The 22,408-nt window shown below is 41.0% G+C and overlaps 1 protein-coding gene and 1 non-coding gene across 3 annotated transcripts; one reads left to right on the top strand and one right to left on the bottom strand.

Annotated features, from left to right (window-relative positions):
- Positions 1-4,180: 4,180 nt before the first annotated feature.
- Positions 4,181-18,129, bottom strand: rab31 (RAB31, member RAS oncogene family). Of its 2 annotated transcripts, none has more exons than XM_015353753.2 (7): positions 17,870-18,129; positions 16,841-16,920; positions 14,296-14,377; positions 11,392-11,463; positions 8,783-8,889; positions 7,397-7,506; positions 4,181-6,918 (listed from the first exon to the last, which is right to left on the bottom strand). In XM_015353753.2, exons 1-7 carry the CDS (start codon positions 17,888-17,890, stop codon positions 6,821-6,823), a joined length of 570 nt encoding a protein of 189 aa, XP_015209239.2. In that variant the 5' UTR covers positions 17,891-18,129; the 3' UTR covers positions 4,181-6,820. The 2 variants fall into 2 exon arrangements, with proteins under 2 accessions (XP_015209239.2, XP_006633932.2); XM_006633869.3 differs by having other exon boundaries at positions 17,855-18,123.
- A 3,553-nt stretch (positions 18,130-21,682) lies between these two features.
- trnak-uuu (transfer RNA lysine (anticodon UUU)) lies at positions 21,683-21,755 on the top strand. The gene has a single exon. It is a non-coding gene; the product is annotated as a tRNA-Lys (tRNA).
- The last annotated feature ends 653 nt before the right edge of the window (positions 21,756-22,408 follow it).

Raw genomic sequence — 22,408 nt, 5'->3', positions numbered from 1 at the left:
TGCTCCCTTCTTTTTGTTGGTGCAACAGATGTTGCTCGGACTCGGGGGTCAGGTGGCGATTCCTTCACTCTTCCACAGCAGCCTGAAGCAGCTGCACTGTCTGTGTGTGAGGTAAACACACACGTCTTTAGATTTATTTTGAGGAAAAACAAAATAAAGATCTGCAAAGCAAAATCACTGTTTCCTATACATCATCTATGCCAGTGTACACCCGACTTTAACACGTTTAAACTGGGCTGTAGTATTACAGAAAAAGAAAGACTGTTTGTGATTAATAACAAAATAATGTATATTTCATAATAATACACTGCACACAATTTTATAGCCTCTTCAAACTGAGCATTTCCCATTATGTATTTATGATTTATAGTTTTGGTATTTGCATGTAATATTTTACATTTGTCTGTTTGAAAGATCATCTGCCAGGTATCTACCCCATTTTAAACTTCACCTGAATTCTGAATTATTAGAAATATCTGAATTTTATTTTAATGATATGGAGCCATAATAGAGCTGCACTGACTGTTCAAAGATAACTGAAAGAGTTTTAAGATCCAGGTATTCTTGAGTTGAGACACTTTTCATTAAACTCTCTTCCACATGTGTATACAAGATCCGCAGGGCAGGTTAACAGCTTTACAAAGCCTACTGTCAGGCTGTCAAGGGACACTTGTCTGTGGTATCTGTGTCCTCAAATTGTTGCAGCCAAAAGTTGTTTAAAATAAACTGGCAGGTAGTTCTGCTTTTAATTTACTCCTACACATTGCTAATTGACACAGATTCATGCAGTAGTTCAGCTGTCAGTATCAAATTAGCACCTTCAAAATGTGTCACAGAAATCTCAGTCCTAATTATGAACTATATGTAATGTTCAGTAGTTTTACTACTGCTGCTACTTCTATTATTAACACAGATGAGTACAATACTACTTACCTTTCTGCACATCATTGGATATTTTTGTTCCTATAATACTACACAATACTATTATTGAGAGTCAAATTACATGGAAGGGTGTACCTGTCTCAGCCCACAAATAAAAGCAATGACAATTTGCACATACCTTCCTGCTGGTGTCTACTGGTTTTTCTTATAATGTTACATATCTTTGCTGAAAGACGTACATCAAATATTCAGTGGCATACACTTTTTGTATTTCCTTTCTCATCTTTTACGTTTTAGTTTTCACGCCTTTTGCACTGCGTGATGCTCATAAAGTGTGGAGTTATTTCTCTAACACCAGCCAGAACTCTACAGGACCGAAGCTTCCTTGTAAAAGCTTCCTGCAGCCAGTAGTCAGGGCTGTTGAGAGCAGTAGCGAAAGGTTTTTGAGAAGTTAAGGAATGCAGGTCTCTTAACACAAGACAAAGATTAATCACCCAGAGAATAAACTCAGTGAACAATTCGTCTGTCTGTGGATTGTGATTCTCCCCTCTGAATCAGTACCCTTTGCAGACGTTAAGAATGCCAGCGGTCAACTAGATTTATAGAGCTCCGCAGTCACGTGTACTACTCCAAAAATTTGCTGTTAGTTCCAGTCCATCCAGACAATTTAAACAATGAGCCAGAAAGATGCGGTTCCGCTGTTGTGACACTTCAGCGTGGTGAAATTAAGGAAGCTAATAGTAAGATATTATAAGACATTCAGGATTGGAAACAATTAAGGAAATAGGGTAAATTGAGCATATAATGCTAATCATGTATTACAGATGAAAGCATTTAGTACAAAATGATCAATTACATTATTATAATCATAATACATGATTATAATATGATTTTTCAAAGCTGTGAAATGAATCGCAGTCTGTATATAAAGTTACGTTTTCCATGGCCCTTCAGTTATTTTACGTTATATTGCTGTCAGTGCAAGTTCATTGATATCATATTTTTGTTTTCCAGGGTTAAATTTTAATGCATTTAGGCCTCCAAAGTGTGAAAAACGACTTGGTTATAAATGTGAGTCCCGGTACCACAGACTGAACTGCAGCACACAGGCAGAATTCCCACTGGCACAGTCCTGTCTGAGGTGACATTTCTGGTAATATAATTGATTCCTCATACAGCTAACAAAGCAGAAGACGTTCACAGTACAGCTAACAAAGCAGAAGAGGATTATTTAAATATTTTAATAAATGTTTAACTTTTTTACTTCTCCTTTTTTTTACTCCTTTACTTTGTCTTGAACACTGAGCCAGTTTTGCCACGTATCATGTAAAACGAGCTTTCGAAACAACAGGACGAGATACATGAGAGAGAGCTGCTTCAGCATGTGCAGGCTGCAAAGGCAGGCACAGTTAAAGGTTTATTCTAAGCTGAAAAGAGAAGGCTCCTGCACACCTGAAGAAGGCTCCACAGCTGAAATGTTATTTGTATTGTTCTTTTCAGCATGGAACAAACCTTTACTTAATGCACAGTACCACCGGCCCTCATCATAAAGTATCACACAACATTTCACATCAGCATCACACATCTCCTCACACAAACTCTGCCTATAATTTGAGTACTTGAAGGCATTTTGTATTACATGGATCAATGCCTTTTTACCGTATATGATAGGTTTCAGTAAACGTTGGAAAGCATTCACAAATGAAAAAAACAGGATTTTAGCAGCTGGCGATATGTGATATGGGGCGGGCTGGAAAAAGAGCTGGATTCCTCTGCAGATGTTACTGAGCAGGTTCTCTCAAACCTCCCCACACCCCAGAGCGCCTCGTCACTGACCCCTCCCCATACGCCGTCAACATCCGCCACGCGCTGCTCCTAGCGACAACACTCATCACCTGACCAAGGGCGGAATACTTAAGACATCTCCGAGGGGGAAATGCTCATTTTCAGAACAGCATCCTTTTTTTCATGTTGTGTGTTGAGGGCGAAGTTAACGTAGATCGATTGAATCGTTGGTGATTTTCATTTCTTTGCTTCACTGTTCATTAACAGAAGGAAGCGTGTTTAGTTCTCACTCGAGCTGGCTCGCATCCCTGCCCCACCTACAAAGCACATGGAGGCTCACAGCTTCTACAGGGGGAATCAAGTGGAAATACACATTTCAAGTTCAGGGTTACAACCATCCCTTTGTTAGAATTAAATTTCCTCGGGGAGAATTCCTGCTAAGGATGTTGAAAATGCTGACAATTGACCATCTTAACCCTGATGTTCATTCCTGCCCTCCGATTTAAATTCCTGGGGTGTCCAGTTTACCAATTTGCAGACTTGTCGTTTTCATGTCCCCCTTGGCTGCCCGAGGAGGGCTGTGTCTGAGGAGATGATTGGCCAGCTGGGGCTCTTGGTCACATAAACAAGTGGCCTCCAAGCTAAAGGGACATCGAGTCAGGTCAGCAGGTGGCGGCTGACTGGAGACCTGGTGTTTCCACAGCTGGTCAGGTTGGAAACTCCTCAACAGAGGGGGCAGAATCGTTCTGAAAGATGAGCAGCAGCTCAAGTGACCATGTGTAACATACTTAAAGGGAGACTACAGCAGAAGAAAATAAAAGACAAGACAGGAGAGTGAGACACAGCACTTAAAGCCATTCTCCTCTGCTGGTTACCTCTCTGGTAAGCTGAGGGTCCTGGCCACTCACCACCATTGTAAGGGGAAGGAGCTCTGATTTTTCTGTGGAACAATTTTAAGTTTCCTTATCAAAACGTCTGGGCAGAGTTTGTTACCCATGGTACATTTCTCTGAGGGACTACTTGGATGCATTTTAATAAGGGATCGAAAGTTTTCTCTTTCTTAGCATCGTTGTAGAGGGTAGGCTGTGGTGGACGAGCTATTTTATGAAAACATCAGTCTCACTTCTGGCCACGTCTCCATGCATTAGGGTGGTCAGTATGAGGGATCCAGTGGAGGTCAGAAGCAGCTGTGAATTAAGCAGATTGCAATTGAAAAGTAATTTTAAGTAATAGTTTGTGTGACGATTTTTTAAAAACCGCCAAAAAAAAACCCAAACTGTTCACCTACAATTAAAGAAACCACACAACCTCATTTGTTATTGCCCGATCAGCAATGTTTAAACAATGTGTAAACTCAACTGCTGTCAGGACTGACTAAACATCCAATGTCATATTTAACTGTCACCTACACTCAGTGACCTCTGACTTCTGCATTTCTTCTTTTGTTAAAACACTACCCATTACATAACAACTCTGTGCAATGTATATAAACAAAGAAAAATGAAGCCAAAACTTCAAACATTATGGATGTTTATTGTCATATACAGATTAATATAAAATGTTAATATGCTATGTACAGATAATATATATGGCTATTCTAACGACATGATAATACACTCAGATTAGTTTAGTTGAATGACACATGCACATTATTTTGTGTGGAACCAGCCCATACCTAAGAATACATTGCGACAAAATGAAAGATATTTCGCCTAGTCCTCTCCATGAGAAAAAAGGACACGACTGCACAAGAAACAACCCCTCATTCCCACTAGAGGACTCCTTGGAGTAGATGAATTCCTGAAAAGTGGAAAGCCTTAAATATACTGACAATCCAGAATCAGTACCAGAAGCATATTTAAGCAGTCAAGACAGCTTTATTAACTAGGTGTTCTTGTGAATACTTATTATTAGTTAAGAAAACATCCAATAATTTTGAAGATGACCACCTTTCAGAAGCCCACAGTGTTCACAATGGACACTTCTGAATTCCTCATTAATGTCATCAAAGTGAGTGAATGTGACCTGGTCAATGGAGCTACTGTGATAGATCCAGAAGCTCAATTGTTTTCGTTTGGTTTGAAAAAGTGCTGCAGCTACAGTATTGTCTTTAAAATACTCAACTGGTGTCATTTTCACTAGCTTTTTTTTTGGGAGGGGGGTTGGCTCTTGATTTTCCTGTATTCTGTGATGAAGAGAACAAGTATGCTTAGCTCTGACTTCTCAGAAAACTGTGCAGCAAAGACAGTGAAGATTACTAGTCACTTTTTATCACAACTGGAAATGTACTGATTCACTGGGTCCTAAATGCTTGCACTATCACGCCTTGTAGAAATGCAGAGACAGGAATGGACCGTCTCGATATCATTCACAAGTCTTGGCAAGCCACCTGGCTATTTTAGTTACCTGCACTAAACTCCCTAAATAAGAGGATGTGGTGTACTAACCCCCTCCTCCAGTCACACCAGTAGGCACACCCAAGCAGTAGTAAGTCGTACATTAGCAGCCAGTAAACTCATACTGAAGCCTGAGGGGGCGAGGGACTTTGTCCTGAAGGTTTCTTTCCATCTCTCTATAAATAAAGTATTCACTATGCTAACACACATCCCGCTAGAAACGAAGGGGTTATGGAGAACATTTACAGTCTGACAAAATGATTAACATTACTAAAATAAAAAAGCATGAAAATGACCCACCAGCAGCATCAAACACTCTATTGTGTATGTAAAGATGATTTGCTTGTCTTACTGTTAGAGATCCTGCCAGCAGGATATTCTTATGCTACTTCCACATCTTCCCTCCTGAGATGGGTGGCTTTCAGCACTAGATGGGAGCATTTGTCTTTGCTATTGGATATCACCTGCGAAACTACAGAGGACCACGTTTTCAGATTAGTTTTCTCAAAGTATTCAAGTCAAATACTGTTAGCCCTGGTTCACGGTTTTTAATCTTTTGTAAACACTTAGTTTAGGAACTTTCATTTTCATCTCCTTTTTATAAAACTGACAGGACAAATAAATCACTTTAAAATGGAATAATCTTCCCACCTGCTAAACCAGCAATATGTTGCCAGACTCAATCCAACACAGAATACTTTAACAATGGATGGGAGGCATTGAACACAGTGGTGCTGCTATACCCAAATACTAGCAGTCAAACCATGGTCTGAAAGTATCATACAGCAGTTACAAACACATACTATCATCTGGAGGGAAGTGCAGTATATTTGCAGAGCATGAGGGATTAAAATTATTGTATAAAGTAGTCTCTTCTGTTTGAGAATAAAAAAAGGTTAATTAAGCACGGCCAGTCACATATCTCTAACTCAAGTTGTTTGTGTAACTGTAGCTATTGAAGTATTGGAGAGTAGTTTCTAAAATTCTACTATTATTCTTTTATCTTGTAGTTTTTTATTACAGCGAAACAAAAATCCTTAAAACCTTAGCTAAACCATTTTAACTATAGTAGGTAATACATATCACAAGGCAAAGACAAAATCATAGTAAACCAAATTAGAAATTACCTGCTGTTAAAAATATTTTTGGTCACCTAAAAATATGAAAGTGTAACAGTGTAAAGTGTATTTGCAAAGTGTGAAAAATCCTGGTTACCATATGTTGCACTATAAAACTCTGACAACCATATACCATAAGTACTTTCCGAATTTTAGTTCTTGTGAGGTTCCAAAGAAATATGCACTCACAGACGTTTTGATGTTCCACAATTACAGTTTCATCGGCACAGCTTTGCTACAGGACTCTGGCTGCGAAGAGAAAAGGTGTGCGGATTTCTACCGTTCATTCATTCAGATCAATCCCTGGAAACGCATCTCAATACTACTGGTCTTTTCTAAAACAACTTCTTAGGACTGAGTTAATCGGAGAGTGATTCTCATTTTCAAGAAGAAAAAAAACGACGTCAACTGAGAAGATCTGATAAAATACTATTTCAAAAACAAGTTTTGTTTTTAAAAATAGGTGAAACCTAATGCCAGGTCTTCTCCTACACTTCTGTGACTTTCTTGTCTAAATTTGACTGCATTCCTTTTCGTTGTTGAAGTAATCCAAGGTATTGATTTCAGCTTGCTGTCATGGAATCATGTTGTAGGAACTGCAACAACGCCTAGGTGATGCTTTATTCTTCCCCTCCTTCATTAGCAACAGCGTTTATTTGAAGGCGGTGGCTGTCTAGTGAGTTTAAAGGCTTCGTTATTCTCTAACTCTTGAGGGTCTAGTGGTGGTATCTGCCGGCCTGAAATGCAGAAGTATAACAATTATTGAAGAGTTATAATCAAATACACAGGGATAGTTACACCAGGAAAAAGTCACTTTTAAAGAAGTTTGGAGTCAATGTTTTTATTAACCTTATTTAAACATAAGAAGTACCAGTAAATATTTAGAGAGAGAGCAGAGTAGAGTAGTTTATTGCCAAATGTACATGTACATTGGAATTCTTGATCGTGCTGATCTCTCGGGACATACGCAGTAAAAGAGACAACACCACACAATGTAGACAACAAGAACAATAAATATGTTGTGGAAAAATAAATATGAAGTAGGGAGACCAAAAAAAAAACTCAGCAGACCATGCAAAAAGTGCGCAGTGCAGATGTGTATTGAGGCCCTGCGGTTAGCTGTTAAGGATGCGTACTGCAGTGAGATAGAAGCTGTTCTTGAGTCCTAGTGGTCCTTGCTTTAATAGTGAAACTGTTCTGAAAAAAAGCACTTACTGATCTTCTGGAACAGCTCTTCGACGTTGACTGCGTTCCTGGCACTGGTCTCGATGAAAATGGCTGCAATGGATTCTGCATATTCCTTAGCCTCCTTCATTGGGACCTCTCTGCAAGAGTACAGCACAGTTCAGCTCGAACAACACCGCGCTCAGGAAAGATCTGAAGGAAATACAGCACAGTTCAGCTCGAACAACACTGCGCTCAGGAAAGATCTGAAGGAAATACAGCACAGTTCAGCTCGAACAACACCGCGCTCAGGAAAGATCTGAAGGAAATACAGCACAGTTCAGCTCGAACAACACCGTGCTCAGGAAAGCTCTGAAGGAAATACAGCACAGTTCAGCTCGAACAACACCATGCTCAGGAAAGCTCTGAAGGAAATACAGCACAGTTCAGCTCGAACAACACCGCGCTCAGGAAAGATCTGAAGGAAATACAGCACAGTTCAGCTCGAACAACACCATGCTCAGGAAAGCTCTGAAGGAAATACAGCACAGGGTTTACCACAGACGAGACCCAGAAAATGAAGAGACTTGGGCTGATTTTTCAGGAATAACAAAAGCATTAAAATGAAATCCAAGAAATCCAACATTCACAAGGGCAACTGGAGCTTTCTACCTACATAAACCCAGTTTAATTTCCCATTAGGTCAGCAGCCGGAGGGTATAAAAAACATATGTCAGTGCGTAGGGATGTCTTCAAAATGTGAATTACTTTGCACACACTCACCCTAAAGGTACAGGACAGCAGGGAAAACAAGTGCACACGAGTCAAAAGATGATACACAATCCCCCTATAGGCACGTCTATTATTCTACAGGGTGCGGAGCAGTGGCTCTGTGGCTGAGGATCTGTGCCTGTGGCTGGAATCCTACTCCGTTGGGCCCCTGAGCAAGGCCCTTCACCCCAACTGCTCCAGGGGCGCCGTATAAATGGCTGATTCTGCACTCTGACCCCTAATTTCTTGTATTAGGAATTTGTCTTTTCGCATACCCCAGCTTGCTCTCCATGGGACACACAGACAGGGAGAGAAGCTTGGGGTCAGCCATTTATACAGCACCCCTGGAGCAGGATTCCTCTGCCGGCCGTGGGATACGAACTGGCAAACTTCCAGCCACAGGCGCAGATCCTGAGCCACAGAGCCACCCCTCTGCCCCAAATGTATTTCCCCTTAGTTTCCACATGTGTTCACGTTGCACTAATTCTGTAGGAGTCCACTGGGCAGACGCCGTCAGTGTCCTCAAGAAGTCGTTATACTTGAAAACGCCTCCTCGGAGTCCTCTTTGTTCAAGAGTACTGCAGTTATCTTTCCTTCAGCTGCGGTTTTCACAGTTGGAGGCAGTTTAAATCGCACAGTCTGCACTTTTTGGAAAAGAAAACATACCTGATGTCTCCGAGATCGTTCTTGTTTCCTGCTATGGCTACAACAATGTCTTCGGGCCCATGTTCCTTTAACTCTTTTACCCATTTCTTTAAAGTCTGAAAGGAGTCCTGCAATGATACGGATCCATGTAATTTGAGTATTACATTGTTTACAATAGCACAATAATGTGTTTCTCTTCACTAACTGTTCAAGAAAATAACCTGCCACACAAACAGTTGATTGACTGAAATAGTGATGGTAAAGATACAGAGCACTGGACAAGGTAACCCACCTTCCAGAAATACACATCGCTGTCCATGTCAGTTCACTCTCCACAACAGCCTAGACATCCTATACTGTTTACAATTGATCTGGAGTCTCTGCAGTCTGTTTCTGCTTAACTCAAATCACCTGAGTCACCTCCAGATCTGACATGTACTCGAATGGGATAAAGTTTGGTGCAGAACATCACACTGGGGGACATTCTCTTCATTCTCTGTCAGTGTCTTCGGCTAGTCCGACCACTTAACACACTGGGTGTTTACAGACAGCAGCACCACTGGAACATCTGCTGATTATGCATGAACGTTCTAGCTTTTCGACGAACGTTCATAAGCATAATGTAACACAAATGCAAGACAACTGCAAGCCAGGCAGCGTCCTGCAAAACAGGCTGTAAACAATGGGGGGATTATTAAAATAAACGATCACTATGAGCTGGACTGTGGCACAAGGCACTGGATTTTGGATCGTACCACCAAAACGGTATACGATATGGAATGAAAAATCTTGTTTAAATGCTATAAGAGATATATATAGAAGACACAAAAACAGAGAAACTACAACAGAAAAATCACGCATTCCAACTCCCTCCATTGGATCCCACTGACCATCCCAAAGCACTTAGGAACTGATAAAAACACTTTATAAGCATCATCAGGTCACCATGTTAACTTTGTGCTGAACAACTGGCATAGGGCAACACAGTGTGCCTGAACATGAATACCTTCCAACCGACACAAACCTGCACATTATTGTGTTCAGTGTTGAGTTACAGTGCAATCTGCTGTGTCACAAGGCAAGGCAAAGTGTACAATCCAAGTCCGTACATAAACGGACCCATTCCCAGTAGGTGGTGTGCGATACAGTATGGAAGGCAATTACAGTGTTTATTTGTATCTCCTCGACAGTGCAAGGCAGAGACAACCTTGAGACAATCTTCTCACCGCAGGGCTGCGCCTGGTTTCGTACAGAAGTACGCCCTCACAGTTATGCATGGCCGAGTGTTACACACTTCTGTCAGGCTTTCCCGGTACAATGCAGGTATTGCAGCGGTTTATGCTGAGTGGAATGCGATTTCTAATATCAATACCATCAGTTAAGAGCGCTGCCAGCAACAGATGGCGTCCAGATATAATACTGATTTTGTTCTTTTGAAAAACAGCCCCCAGTGGTATTTAACATCCATTCTTTTGGTTAGTGTATGAACATTATGTGACATCCATTCTTTCTGCTTAAGGCATAAATCAATAACTATTTTTCTTGTGATAAAATTGTATGTGATAAAGTAATAAAAATCACACTAAACTCATCTGTTGCATGTTTAAAGCATCACAGACTCATTTGTAGGTACTGCTATGCTTATGCAACAATTGTTATGATTCTTCTAAATCATTCTCCACAACAGTTTCAGCAGAGAGGAGAGGAAGGAAAAAAAAAACACCTTTATGCAGTTAACTGATTGCATAATCAAGGTAACCTTTTAAATATTGCTGAAATTTGCACATAAAATAATGTCACTACTCTATTAAATTGCTCTTTTAAACTGGCCTGGTTGTAATACAGTGACATTAGTAATTAATCTGACAACTCAGCTCTACAATTCATTTTTCCCCACACAGACACACTCAATGTAAAATGCATTAGAGGAGCTACTGTTCCTCAGGAAGCCATGAAGCCTATTAATAACACTGACACCTATTTAAAGGTTAGATCGGTGGATTTTGATATGTACTGAGTTTGGCAGGTTTCCTCATAAATACTGTAATAACAATGGAACTGTCACCAGTGGCCACTGCAAAAGCAGCCAGAAAGAATTGTTCATATGTACAATACAGTACACTCATATGTGCACACTAATTAATTAATTGATTGGAAGATTTTCACATGGACTTTTAGTTGTGCATACAAGTACGTATTAGTGAACAGAGCACGGCTGGTAAAAATTTACAATATTATATATTTTTTGGTTACTAAAAAAAACATGTACTGTCTCAATAACAGTGTGACATTAAATGTCTGAATGTCATGCATTAGGTGATTTCTCACTGCAGTACTGAGTTACAATATTATTTATTCAAGGTCAGACTGAGCATTAACATTCACAGCATCATATCTGTTATTTTATTAATCATTTCAATTGCTTCCCACATCTACAACATTAGTGTAATGTATGACATTGTTAAAAAAAGATTTTATTAGCAAATGTTGCAGAAAAATAGGAAAGTGGTGATCACATTTGTTTCTGAGCAACAGTTAAATCTACTACGAAGCATAATAAACTCATATAAAGATCTCCAATAAGCAAAAAAACAAAATGTTTTATTTTTACATGAAAGGCAGACATTTACCAGTTTAGTGATGTCATAGACTATGACAGCTGCTGCAGATCCTCTGTAATACATTGGTGCCAAAGAATGAAACTGAAACAAAGAGAGAAATCATCTCAGAAATCAAGAAAAGGAATATTTTCAAACTGTGTATCTCAGTGCCTTGAGTTTTTTTAATCTGTCCATTCAAGATGGATCACGATCGTCCCTCGGTGTTCAGACTGAAAATCACTTCAAACCTCAAGAATTCAATTCAGTGCTGAATTGGTCAGTGGATCTCATCCAGATGTTTCTTGAAAGAAACTAAGGGTATTGGAAACTATAGCCCAATCAGTATTACTTCTCATACAGGAGAGGTTTCGGATTTGAGAGTTAATGCCAATTCAGAAGAATATGTAGGAAATAACAGCATTTCAAGTGGCATTCAACGTGGATCTAGAAAGAGGTGTTCCTCTCTAACATGCTAGAATTCTTCAAACAAGCAACAAGGAACTGGCTTGTCCTTTTATTTCCATGGCTATTAACTTTCTGAATTTGGACAAGTAGCTAAGGGTTATATTTTCAACACCTAACTTGTTTATTCATTTCACTCACCAACAATACATCTTTATTTTTCTATTTCTTGGTAGTGAGAATTATTTCAAGTTTCTGAATTGTTTTTTTAATGCTATGCATGTATGTTTTGTTTGTCAAACGGATTAATGTTGCATTGAATGTATTAAATATTGTGTTTCTTCTTTTACCTGCCTGAAAAGCAAATTTCCCATCTGGGACAATAAAGGAAGTAAGGTAAGCAAATAAAATTAATCTTCTATACATAAAACATAAAATGTTTACACTTGCAGAAAGCTTGCAATAAGGTCCTTCAAAAAAGGGTTAATTCTCAAGTATAAACACCAGACCAAGGAAAACTACAGTACGCAAATTCAGAACAAACAAGAAACACAGCCTAACCTAAGGGTATAACTTCTGACTGGGCCACAGGGAACCATTTCAGACCAAAAAATGATCTTTTTCAATTATTTAAATTGTGATATACGTGTACTGGTTCTGGTTGTTTGTTCCAAATGTGTAAGGAAAAAAAAACAGCAGTGGAAATAGGAAATTCTTTGTATTTACATTTAAGTAGAATTTTCCAGTGTCCTTTACAGTTCTTTTTATTATCCCTGAACTGCACATAGTACATGTTATTACATGCAGACTAGTAAATGTATGCTTTGCAATTATATTCTAAACAAGGGAAGTCTATGACTTTAAAGAAATTAAGTGTGAGAGGATTTTAGACACTGCCTCCGTTATATCAATGTGAAATATATAAAAGCATTTGACAACACCTTGATGCAATGCTTACTGACAGAGATGGCTATGCGAGCATACTGTGTATATTAAGATAATCCAGGGTGTTATCCTGCTGTTACCAAATTCCCCCCTACCCTTTACCAATCATGGCCTCCTAACAATCCCCATCTCTGAACTGGCTTCACCACTCTGCTCTGGTGCTCTGAGCTGGTGTGTGGGGAGGGTACTGGCCCACTCTGGCTGCCAGCGCATCATCCAGGGCCTGCAAAGCGCTTTAAGTGAAGTTTTCCCAAAAAGTACTATATAAGTGGAATGAATAATAATAATAAACCTTTGTTCCCTAACAAACATTCACCAAAATAAATAGGTGTGTTTCAAACGTTTGTCTAGTAAATTTTGAAAAGAAGCTTCAATAGTTCCAAAGACATAAGAATACAAGGGATACCATAGGAAGGAATTCTCTTGCAAAGCATTTTAAATACATATATACGTTTTTATTATTAAGGAATGTAACTTGTTTAGATATTAGTTTTAAGATAATTTCCATAGACAAACATACATTTAATATTTGACCACTACCAACTATGAGACCTACTACAATGTGTACGTGAGTCAGCAGTTCGTAAAATCAATGCCCAGACTGGTAAGTCCAGTAATGTAACTCCAGACTGGTAACCATGAACCAACAAACTGCAGTCAAGCATTTGTTTTCAACAACTAAAACTGAAAAAAAGTGGACGGATAAATATGTTGGATATAGTTAACATAAACTCATAAAACAAGTTTTCAGTTCACACAGGAACTTTTTCCCCCAAACACTTAACAACCGATATTTAAAAATCCAGCCTGAAGCTAACAATGAGAATTCCTTATGTTCCAACAACACTGTGAGAGCTGAATTCTGCCCACATGAATCACCAGGACACATCTGAATCTGCAGCTCAGTCTAATTTGTGGTATTTTACAGTATATGTATACTATTACTAATACTATTCATTCCAGCGTTCAACCCTCTGATGTCATTTTCCATTTGAATTCCACTTCTTTTAAATTCAATGCTTCACCACGCAGCTTTGAAGCAGCGACTATTTCGACAATGACAAAAATGACAAAAGGCAAGTGGGACTGGAAGCGTATTTAACAGAACAAGCAGCACGCAGAGGCTTGAGAGACGAGGAGAGGCGAGTTCCAAGCTGAGAGAGCCCTCACTCATCAAGATTGATCTACTTTCAATGTGGAATTAACTTTTACTTGTTTTAATACTGTGTACTTACGCATTTATACCTATAAACAGATAAGATCACTTTATTGGCCATATATAATTTCTTGCATTAGGAATTTGTCTTCTAGCATACCCCAGCTTGCTCGCCATTTGGCACACAGACAGGAAGAGAAGCTGGGGGTCAGAGCGCAGGGTCAGCCATTTATACGGCACCCCTGGAGCAGTTGGGGTGAAGGGCCTTGCTCAGGGGCCCAACGGAGTAGGATTCCTCTGCGGCCGCGGGATACGAACCAGCAACCTTCCAGCCACAGGCACAGATCCTGAGCCACAGAGCCACCGCTCCGATATTCTGAGTGTTTATGCACGGCCCTTTGGCCCATTCATAGAATACAGTTTATACGTACCCTTTCTTGTCCAGCTGTGTCCCAGATCAGGAATTTGTGAAGCTCACTGCCACACGGAACAGTCTTAGTCAGAAAGGATGCGCTGAAGGCCATTAAAGGAATGAAAGAGAAACTAAGCGTTGAGTCATTTAGTCAGAAACTCTTCGTAAACTGAATTACAAGACATTGAATGAAATCGTCATTGAACTAGTGATCCGATGGCTATCATGAGTTAAGAAGGGTAAAACTGTCTACAGATACTATCTGACTAATTTTGCATGACATTTTCTTTCACTGTTTGTGTGTCTGATATGACAGCCTATTCATTTCTCAGGTTCAAGTTTTCCCACTGAACTCAATAACATCAATTTTGCAGTTTAATCATGTAATACATGTACAATACATTACTATTGCTGTAGTCTGCTACAGGTACTAATACTATTCATGTTTATTACATAAAATAATACATACATATGTTTATTAACTAATACTAAAGAGAATTTCCTATAAATTTTACGACCTCTTGTGTCAGGACTTTAAAACTTTCTGTAAAACTGAATCAAGGTGAATCACATCTCTGAACAATTAAAAAGGAACGTTTAATTAAGTTAGGTCAGGTAATAATTTAAAAACAGAACCAAATGATCAACATCTGGAAAATCTATTTGCTATGGCCCTTCATTTGTACAGTAATAACTGACTTATGATCTGGATTTTATCCCTGGCACAGTATTGTGAAACATACTTGTGATTTTTCCATATAAAAAAATCAATAAGGAAACTCAAAATATTTTAATGTAACTATAAATTAATAAAAGCTGGTATATTCAAAAGTGAACTTCTGTCATGGCATAACAATTCTTGTGAAGTTCAAGAAGGCAAAAGACCTTCCTTTGCCAGAATAAACTGCCTCCCTTTATAATATGATTTACTTTAAAATCCATTCACATCAAAACGGAGTAAAAATTCCTTTTTCATCACCAAGAGAACTCACAAATGAGAGCTCTGTTTACCAGTCTTTTTAGTTCCCATATCCCAAAGGCAATTTCTGAATCACTGCTGCTAACTATATTCCCTCCTTTAAATCAGTTGTTTGCCACTTAAATAATTCAATTTCCCATCTTTCCAAATCCAAGTGAAAACAGATATTTAAAATATAAATATATATTGCATGACTACAGAATATTTTGGCAGAATTGATCATGTGCTTCTGTTTATTTATGACACTATGTTGCAGATTATAAACTATTAAAACCTCACAGAAAGTCTCTTCAGACGAACAAAGAAAGCTACTTACTCCTGTTTTCTTGTTCAAAAGTCAAAATACCTTTCATTATTATTCATTATAGTCAAAAAATGTTGAATTGATCTTGGTTTTAGCTTTAATATCATGAGTTAAGACATAATGCGCAACTACTGAATGCATAACAGTATTATAGCAGACCAAAGTCAATGATTAAAAGTCTTTCATAGTCATCAGGAAGAAGGAACTCCAGTATCTGGTCTTCTGATAACTATGTACTAGTTTACACTCCTCCCCTGCTTAAGATGCAGTAACATTGCTGTTTTCTCTTTATTTACAAATAATGTAAAAAAAGAATAAGTAAAAGCCCACACCTGTAATGTGATTTTCATCACAAAAGACCCCGAAGTGACTGACACGTAGGAGGGGACACTCTAAAGCCAGAGGGGCAGTGTGGCCCCAGCTGAGAGACGCCTGGCAGCCGCCCCGTCCCAGCAGCCCCACCACGCGGCAGGTCAGGAGGAGACGAGAGACACTGACGCCAGTCGCATTACAGATTTCTGAGATTTCGCAAGCCCGAAGTGGATTTCAGCCGGGGCACAATGTTTAACACCCCTGCTTTTACAAACAGCACCAGGGGATCCTTATCCCTTGGTACGACCTTAGTTTAACATCTCAGCTAAACGATAGCGTCTCCGAGAGCAGTGTCCATCGTCGCCACGCTGGGGCATTGCTTCTGGAGGTTCTGGTCTAGCATCGTCACCTCATGGTCTAACAACACCAGTTACAGCAGAGGCATCCCGATTTTCCCGAGAGGTCTTCCTTCCTGCTACCAGCCAGGGCCTGGCTAACACGCAAATTCGGCAAAGCCACTTTTAATTATCCACAGCCGAAACTCTCTTTTCCGCATGGGATAAACCTGACACAGCTACTTACTTGAACCACTTTTAATGATACCTCATTCACACTTATATCAAATGTGAAGGACTTCATTGCTGAAGTTATTTGAATGACCAGACTGTACAGTGTGTCAGTGCACATACTGTATGATGGGATACTTATTTCTTATAGATTGATGACCAACATGTGTTGGATGAATATTACTGATCTAGATATGGCCCAGCCCTGGAGGGACAAGTTCCATAACAAGATCGAAAGGTGTTTTAGTCCTTTCTGTTGCCTGCTGAAAGTTGTCAGAGCTTTCATTCACAGCTCTGATCAGCCAACGACACTCCAAGCGTGAAGCTCAAAAAAAGATCTGAAACTATACAGCTGTGGATACCCTTACCAAGCTCTTTTAATATCCTGCAGATTTACACTTACCCTATTGTAGGGCTGATGTTGTGATCAAAATGGTCCTGTACAAAACGACACACAATGCTTGACTTTCCAACTCCTGTATCCTAAAAGACGACAAAGAGTTACCATCATTCTGCTTTATAATGCCCGAGGAGAAGAAAGGTGGGCAGATAAAGCCCAGCACTTTTGTGCCAATCTGTTGAACATATGTTTAATGGGCCCTGTCCTCTACTGGCAGGGTGGGTTGGGAAAGGTTTAGTCTGTTGCTTTACTGGTAAAAACAGCAATAGCCTAATCCTTCCCAAACACACAGAATTACAGAATACACAATTGTAACATCTTTCTCTTTACAGAGGAAAATATTTGGTTTCGTTTTGGAACAGATTAAACAAGCCCAACATATTCTGTAATGACATGTTGTTTCTCTTAATGGGTGTGTTATTCATAAATACCGAGTCAATCGCCTCCTTATCTGTTAAATGTGCTTCTCCAATACCTTCTCCGGACTGCTGATGGGCTAGACGATGACGCAACTGCTGTCGCTCGCTGCGTTCAATCGCCACCAACACAAAGTCTTTGATACAACCAAAATGTTACATCGACCCCGAAACTCGTATGTTACCGCAAAAAAAAATATTTTTTCCTAAAATGAACTAACAATCACAGCCCAACTCCTTCGCGACGTGTCATTTGCAAAACCCCGGTCCGGCGGTGAGGCTGAGTAAACAACTCCAGGCAGGTCTCGGGGAGTTGGAGAAGTTTAACGGGGAGGATTTCCGAGAGAGAGCGGAAAAAAAAGTTTGTTTTCACCAGTTTCGCCGAACAACAGACCCGGACAAGCTGGGACGTTCATGGGGGTAACATCAGCAAGGGGAGGAAAGGCTTCTCTTAAAAATAAAACCGGAGCCGAGTGGCTCCTAAAATAAAACTCGTGCAAGCAAGCATGACTTGCTCTCCTTTCATTTCCTACCCTACCCCCCCGAACTTATTAAACGGGACTGTCACGAAAACTTGCTTTGAACTGTCTTTTCCACTCACCCCAAGCAGACACACCTTCAGCTCCCGGATGGCCATGACGACTGCGCCTACAAATCCGCGATCATTCTCTGTGCGCTCTTCGCCGCTCGGGGGGATCGCCCTCAGATCATGCCTTTCCCGTCGTGGTCTTGTTGGTTCAAACGCCGCCTGTGCGATAAACCCCCCTTAGTCCACCAGGGCAGGCTTCATGTTTTTTTTTTTCCCTTCCTCAACAACCTCCCCCCCCCAAAAAAATAAAAAAAAATAACGGAAACCCAGCTGGAGCTGAACGCGAATCGCTCGCTGTCCGTCAGCGTGACGTGGCGCCGCTCCTCCCCGCAGCTCCCAGATTTCACGAAAGTCTCCAGCTGTTTCAGGGGAAAGAAAAAAAGGGGAAATTCCCCCCCCCGGCATCGCCGTCGCTTGCAGACTGTCAGTAGCTTCAAATCCGGGGCGGGGGACAGGAATACGCCGACGGAATTAACTTCACGCCAGTCAAAGTCGGCAGCATACTGGAAAGTGAAGTTGTTTCATTTAACATCTTTCTTTTTCGACATTGACATGTACCACGACTTACTGTAGCGTACGAAGTCGAAACCCTTGTTAAAAATCCCAGATGGAGTACTATTCTTAAAAGAAACGTTCACAATGGACTAGTGCGTGAAATTGTTGACGTGTGAGTTTTTGCAGCTCAGCTCGGTGTGGTGGGCCCTTATTTCAAGTGAGAGAGAGCAAGGTCTTTTCTAAGGTCTTTTCAGACCACATGTTTTACCACACAGGCTTTGAGGTCGTGTTTTCTATGAAGTAACGTGTCCTTTAAATGAGAGGTCAATCGATACTGCAGGTATGAACATTTGAATGTTGGAGCACATTTTTCCGAAGCTGACTCAAACTTATTCTCTTTGATAGAGCTCACTGTAAGTCCATGTTGGGGCTCGCCTGTGTACTTATACTGCCAGGCTGACTCATTTTTTTTAATCGCCTCATTTTGATTCCTGAAAATAAAAACAAAATGTCCAGCGTTTCAAAAACGGGAGTACCATAAAAAGAAAAGAAGTCGATCGCGTGCTGCTGCTGATCGACTCAACCTTTAAATGAGCTCAGAGCACAGATTCACCTCTAAATAAAGTTGTGCGGATCAAGTCTGTTCAATTCTACATCACTACTCGGCTGTGAGCTAGTGTACAATTGCCTGACCTGGACAACATATCCTGAAGCTTCAGGGTGGACTGCCCCTACATGTCACAGCTTCCACAACTTCCAGCACCTGCTTCATCCAGTTTGTGGAGAAGTTGGACTCTATCCCAGCCAGCAAAGGGCGCAAGGCAGGGTACACCCTGGACAGGACACCAGCCCATCACAGGGCACACACACACCCTGGACAGGACGCCAGCCCATCACAGAGCACATATAGACACACACACACTTGCCCCAGGGACAGTTTTCCCAGAAGCTAATTCACTGACCAGCATGTTTTTGGACCAGAGCACCTGGAGGAGACCCACGCAAACACGGGGAGAACATACAAACTCCACGCAGACAGCCCCCCAGGGCTGCACGTCAGCAGTGCTGACCACTGAGCCACCTTTGTCAGACCATGGCAAAGACAGTACCTCCTGCACTGCTGTCAATGGACAGGCACGGTCAGCAGACTGAGCTCACAGGTGGGATCCATTCACGTTTCCGGGATCTCACAAGGAAATGAGATGCACCTGGTAGCCACAGCCAAGGGGGTGAATACTTAATCAAGACATTTCAGTGTTTTCTTTCAAATTCTGTGCAACACATTTCCATAAAGTTCGCTCCATTATATGACATTATAGAGTAACTTGCGTGGGTCAGTGACACACAAAGAAAAAATCCCATATAAATGTATTTATAAAATCCAAGGGATGTGAAGACTTTCTGAAGGCGTTATATATGCTGCTATAAAAATTAAAAATAAAAATCCTCCTTCTAAGGAAGATAATGAATGATAAGAAACAAAAATTGGAAGGATACGGACAATTCTCACCCAGTAGCCAGCATGTCATTACAGTTCAATCTGATTCAGAGAATTATTATGCCCAAGAACCCCACAGTATTCGTTCTGAATACAGCCTAGAGCCCTGCTCGCGTTTGAATTGTAACCACTACGCACAGCATATTGGAGAGCAACACTGGCAGTATCTCTGACATAGTGACGCCACAGACCCACCTAAAGCCTGGACTTCCTGGCGATGAGTGGATTATGTACAGCACTGAGCTCTCGGTACTGATCAGCTGAGAGCTGTGTCACTCTGCAGTGACGACTGACTCATCTCCCCATTTCTTTGTGACTTGGAGACGTCTCCTCCAATACGGCCTGTGAAAAAAAGACAAATACTCTGTGACAGAGGGTATGGGCTAGATGTATTGAGTATCTTAAGTCCTGCATTTCTCAACCGAATGCCGTACAGATTCAGATAAGAGGTGAGAATGTAGGGCCCTTTCAGGAATCCGTGTAGTGCCAGTTTAGCTCCGTGCATTTTGAAAATGTACTCATTTGCCACAAGAGGGAGCCGTATTACCTGGGTTTCAAGAGCCAATTTGCAACGGGGCGTCGAGAAGAGAAATGTGAGCTGTAAAATGCGCTCTCTTTTTTCCCCTTTTATCCAGACAATACTGACTCCGGCTTATCGGTACTATACGAAATGCTCGCTTTCAAACACTGAGGCAAGGAAATTTAAAAAGCAAACAGAACATTCTGATGCAGTTTTCAGCTCAGAATTTAAATCGAGTGCTGCTATGTTAAAACTGTATGAGGTACCAGTAAGCTCTTACCGAGAGCATTGTGCACAGTTCTGCTCACCATATTTTAAAAAGAGATATCCTCGGCTCTGGAATCAGTCCAGAAAAAAAAGGAAACGACATACCTGGACTTAAAAATAATGTCCTACACTGACTGACAATATCCTTCCCCTGAAGGAACTAAACTTTTTTTTTCGTCTCGAACACGGCAGACTTCAAGGGGATCTGATGCAAGTATTCTAAATCCTGCAAGTCGCCGATTAAAACCAACCCAGCGGCCTACACCATGAATAAACCATGAAACGAGGGTTAAAGGATACAAGTGTAGACTTTGTGGAAGGGTACTTAAAACCCGGGCACACGAGCCACTTTCTTCTGCACGAAGGGTTGTGGGAGTCTGGAACAAGCGAGTCGGCCGTGTTGTTAAAGCTAGTACCCCTGGCTTCCTTCGCAAAACGTGACTCCCTCTCGCTTGTAACCATTGTGAAACCCTACTTAAGCTATCAGCGTAACTTTTTTTTGCACGGAAAGGAAGGCGTGTTGCTGAATATGTCATGTGCCAACAGCGGACTTGCATTTTAATATTTAAGAGACGGTGTTTCAGCCGGACAACGAGGGGGGGGCAGATTGTGCGTAATTCCATACGTGAGAACGGGCTGTGAGCGCCAGTACTGTCAGTACTGTCAGTGAACGCCAGTACTGTCTTCGCACAGGCGTCGAAGGAGTTTTTTTTTCCCCTTTTGCCACATGCGCATTTCAATTGTCAAAAGGCAAATTGTTAATTGGGGATGATGCAGTGAAAGGGGTTTATGTTTTCGGTGCTGAAACAGCACAAAGTAATAAAAATAATAATAATAATAATAATAATAATAATAATAATAATAATAATAATTGCTTACACTTATATAGCGCTTTTCTGGACACTCCACTCAGAGCTCTTTACAGGTCATGGGGATCCCCTCCACCCTCACCAGTGTGCAGCCCCACTTGGATGATGCACTAGTACGCTTAACACGCACTAGCTCCCAGTGGGGAGGAGAGCAGAGCGATGAAACCAGTTCATAGCTCACGCGTGTAAGAGCCCGGATAGCTCAGTCGGTAGAGCATCAGACTTTTAATCTGAGGGTCCAGGGTTCAAGTCCCTGTTCGGGCGATGCTTTTCTGCAATTTCCCTCACAGGATCAGCAAAGTATCTATCTATTATCTATTAGGAGGCCATGATTGGTAAGGGCCAATGGGAAATTCGGCCCGGACGCCAGGGTTACACTCCTTCTCTTTTCAAGAAACGCCCTGGGATTTTTAATGACCACAGAGAGCCATCGGTCATGCTAATAAAGTACCTTGAATTGAATTGAGTCAGGACCTCGGTTTTACATCTCATCCGAAGGACGGCGTCTTTTTACAGCATAGTGTCCCCGCCTCTATACTGGGGCATTAGGATCCACACAGACCGCAGGGTGAGCGCCCCCTACTGGCCCCACTAACACCTCTTCCAGCAGCTGCCTTCGCTTTCCCAGGAATATAAAAGTTTCTGAGTGTCAAATTATCATAAACGTATGTTTATTAAAGATGTGTTTGTCATTAAGCTACATAGGGAATTTATACAGTACATTTTTATATGTACAGTATATGAATGTATTTGTTTCAGGACTTTTTCTAACCATATTCAAAACAGGAAATCATGGGGTCGACAATGTGGTCCCCGTCACTATACTGGGGCATTAGGACCCACATAGACAGCAAGGAGAGCGCCCCCTGCTGGCCCCACTAACACCTCTTCCAGCAGCAGCCTCAGCTTTCCCATGG

Source organism: Lepisosteus oculatus, chromosome 6, assembly GCF_040954835.1.
Source record: "Lepisosteus oculatus isolate fLepOcu1 chromosome 6, fLepOcu1.hap2, whole genome shotgun sequence".
Taxonomy (NCBI): domain Eukaryota; kingdom Metazoa; phylum Chordata; class Actinopteri; order Semionotiformes; family Lepisosteidae; genus Lepisosteus; species Lepisosteus oculatus.
Note: the sequence above shows the minus strand (reverse complement) of the source record. Positions and strands in the feature narration are given on the sequence as shown.

Bases quoted from the DNA above. Each gene is read 5' to 3' on its own strand.
- rab31 (XM_006633869.3), bottom strand. From the start codon at position 17,890: ATGGCCATCCGGGAGCTGAAGGTGTGTCTGCTTGGG. The intron at 16,921-17,854 runs GTGAGTGGAAAA...GTCGTCTTTTAG, and splicing joins TGAAGGTGTGTCTGCTTGGG to GATACAGGAGTTGGAAAGTC. The intron at 11,464-14,295 runs GTACGTATAAAC...TCTTTGTTTCAG, and splicing joins ACACAGCTGGACAAGAAAGG to TTTCATTCTTTGGCACCAAT.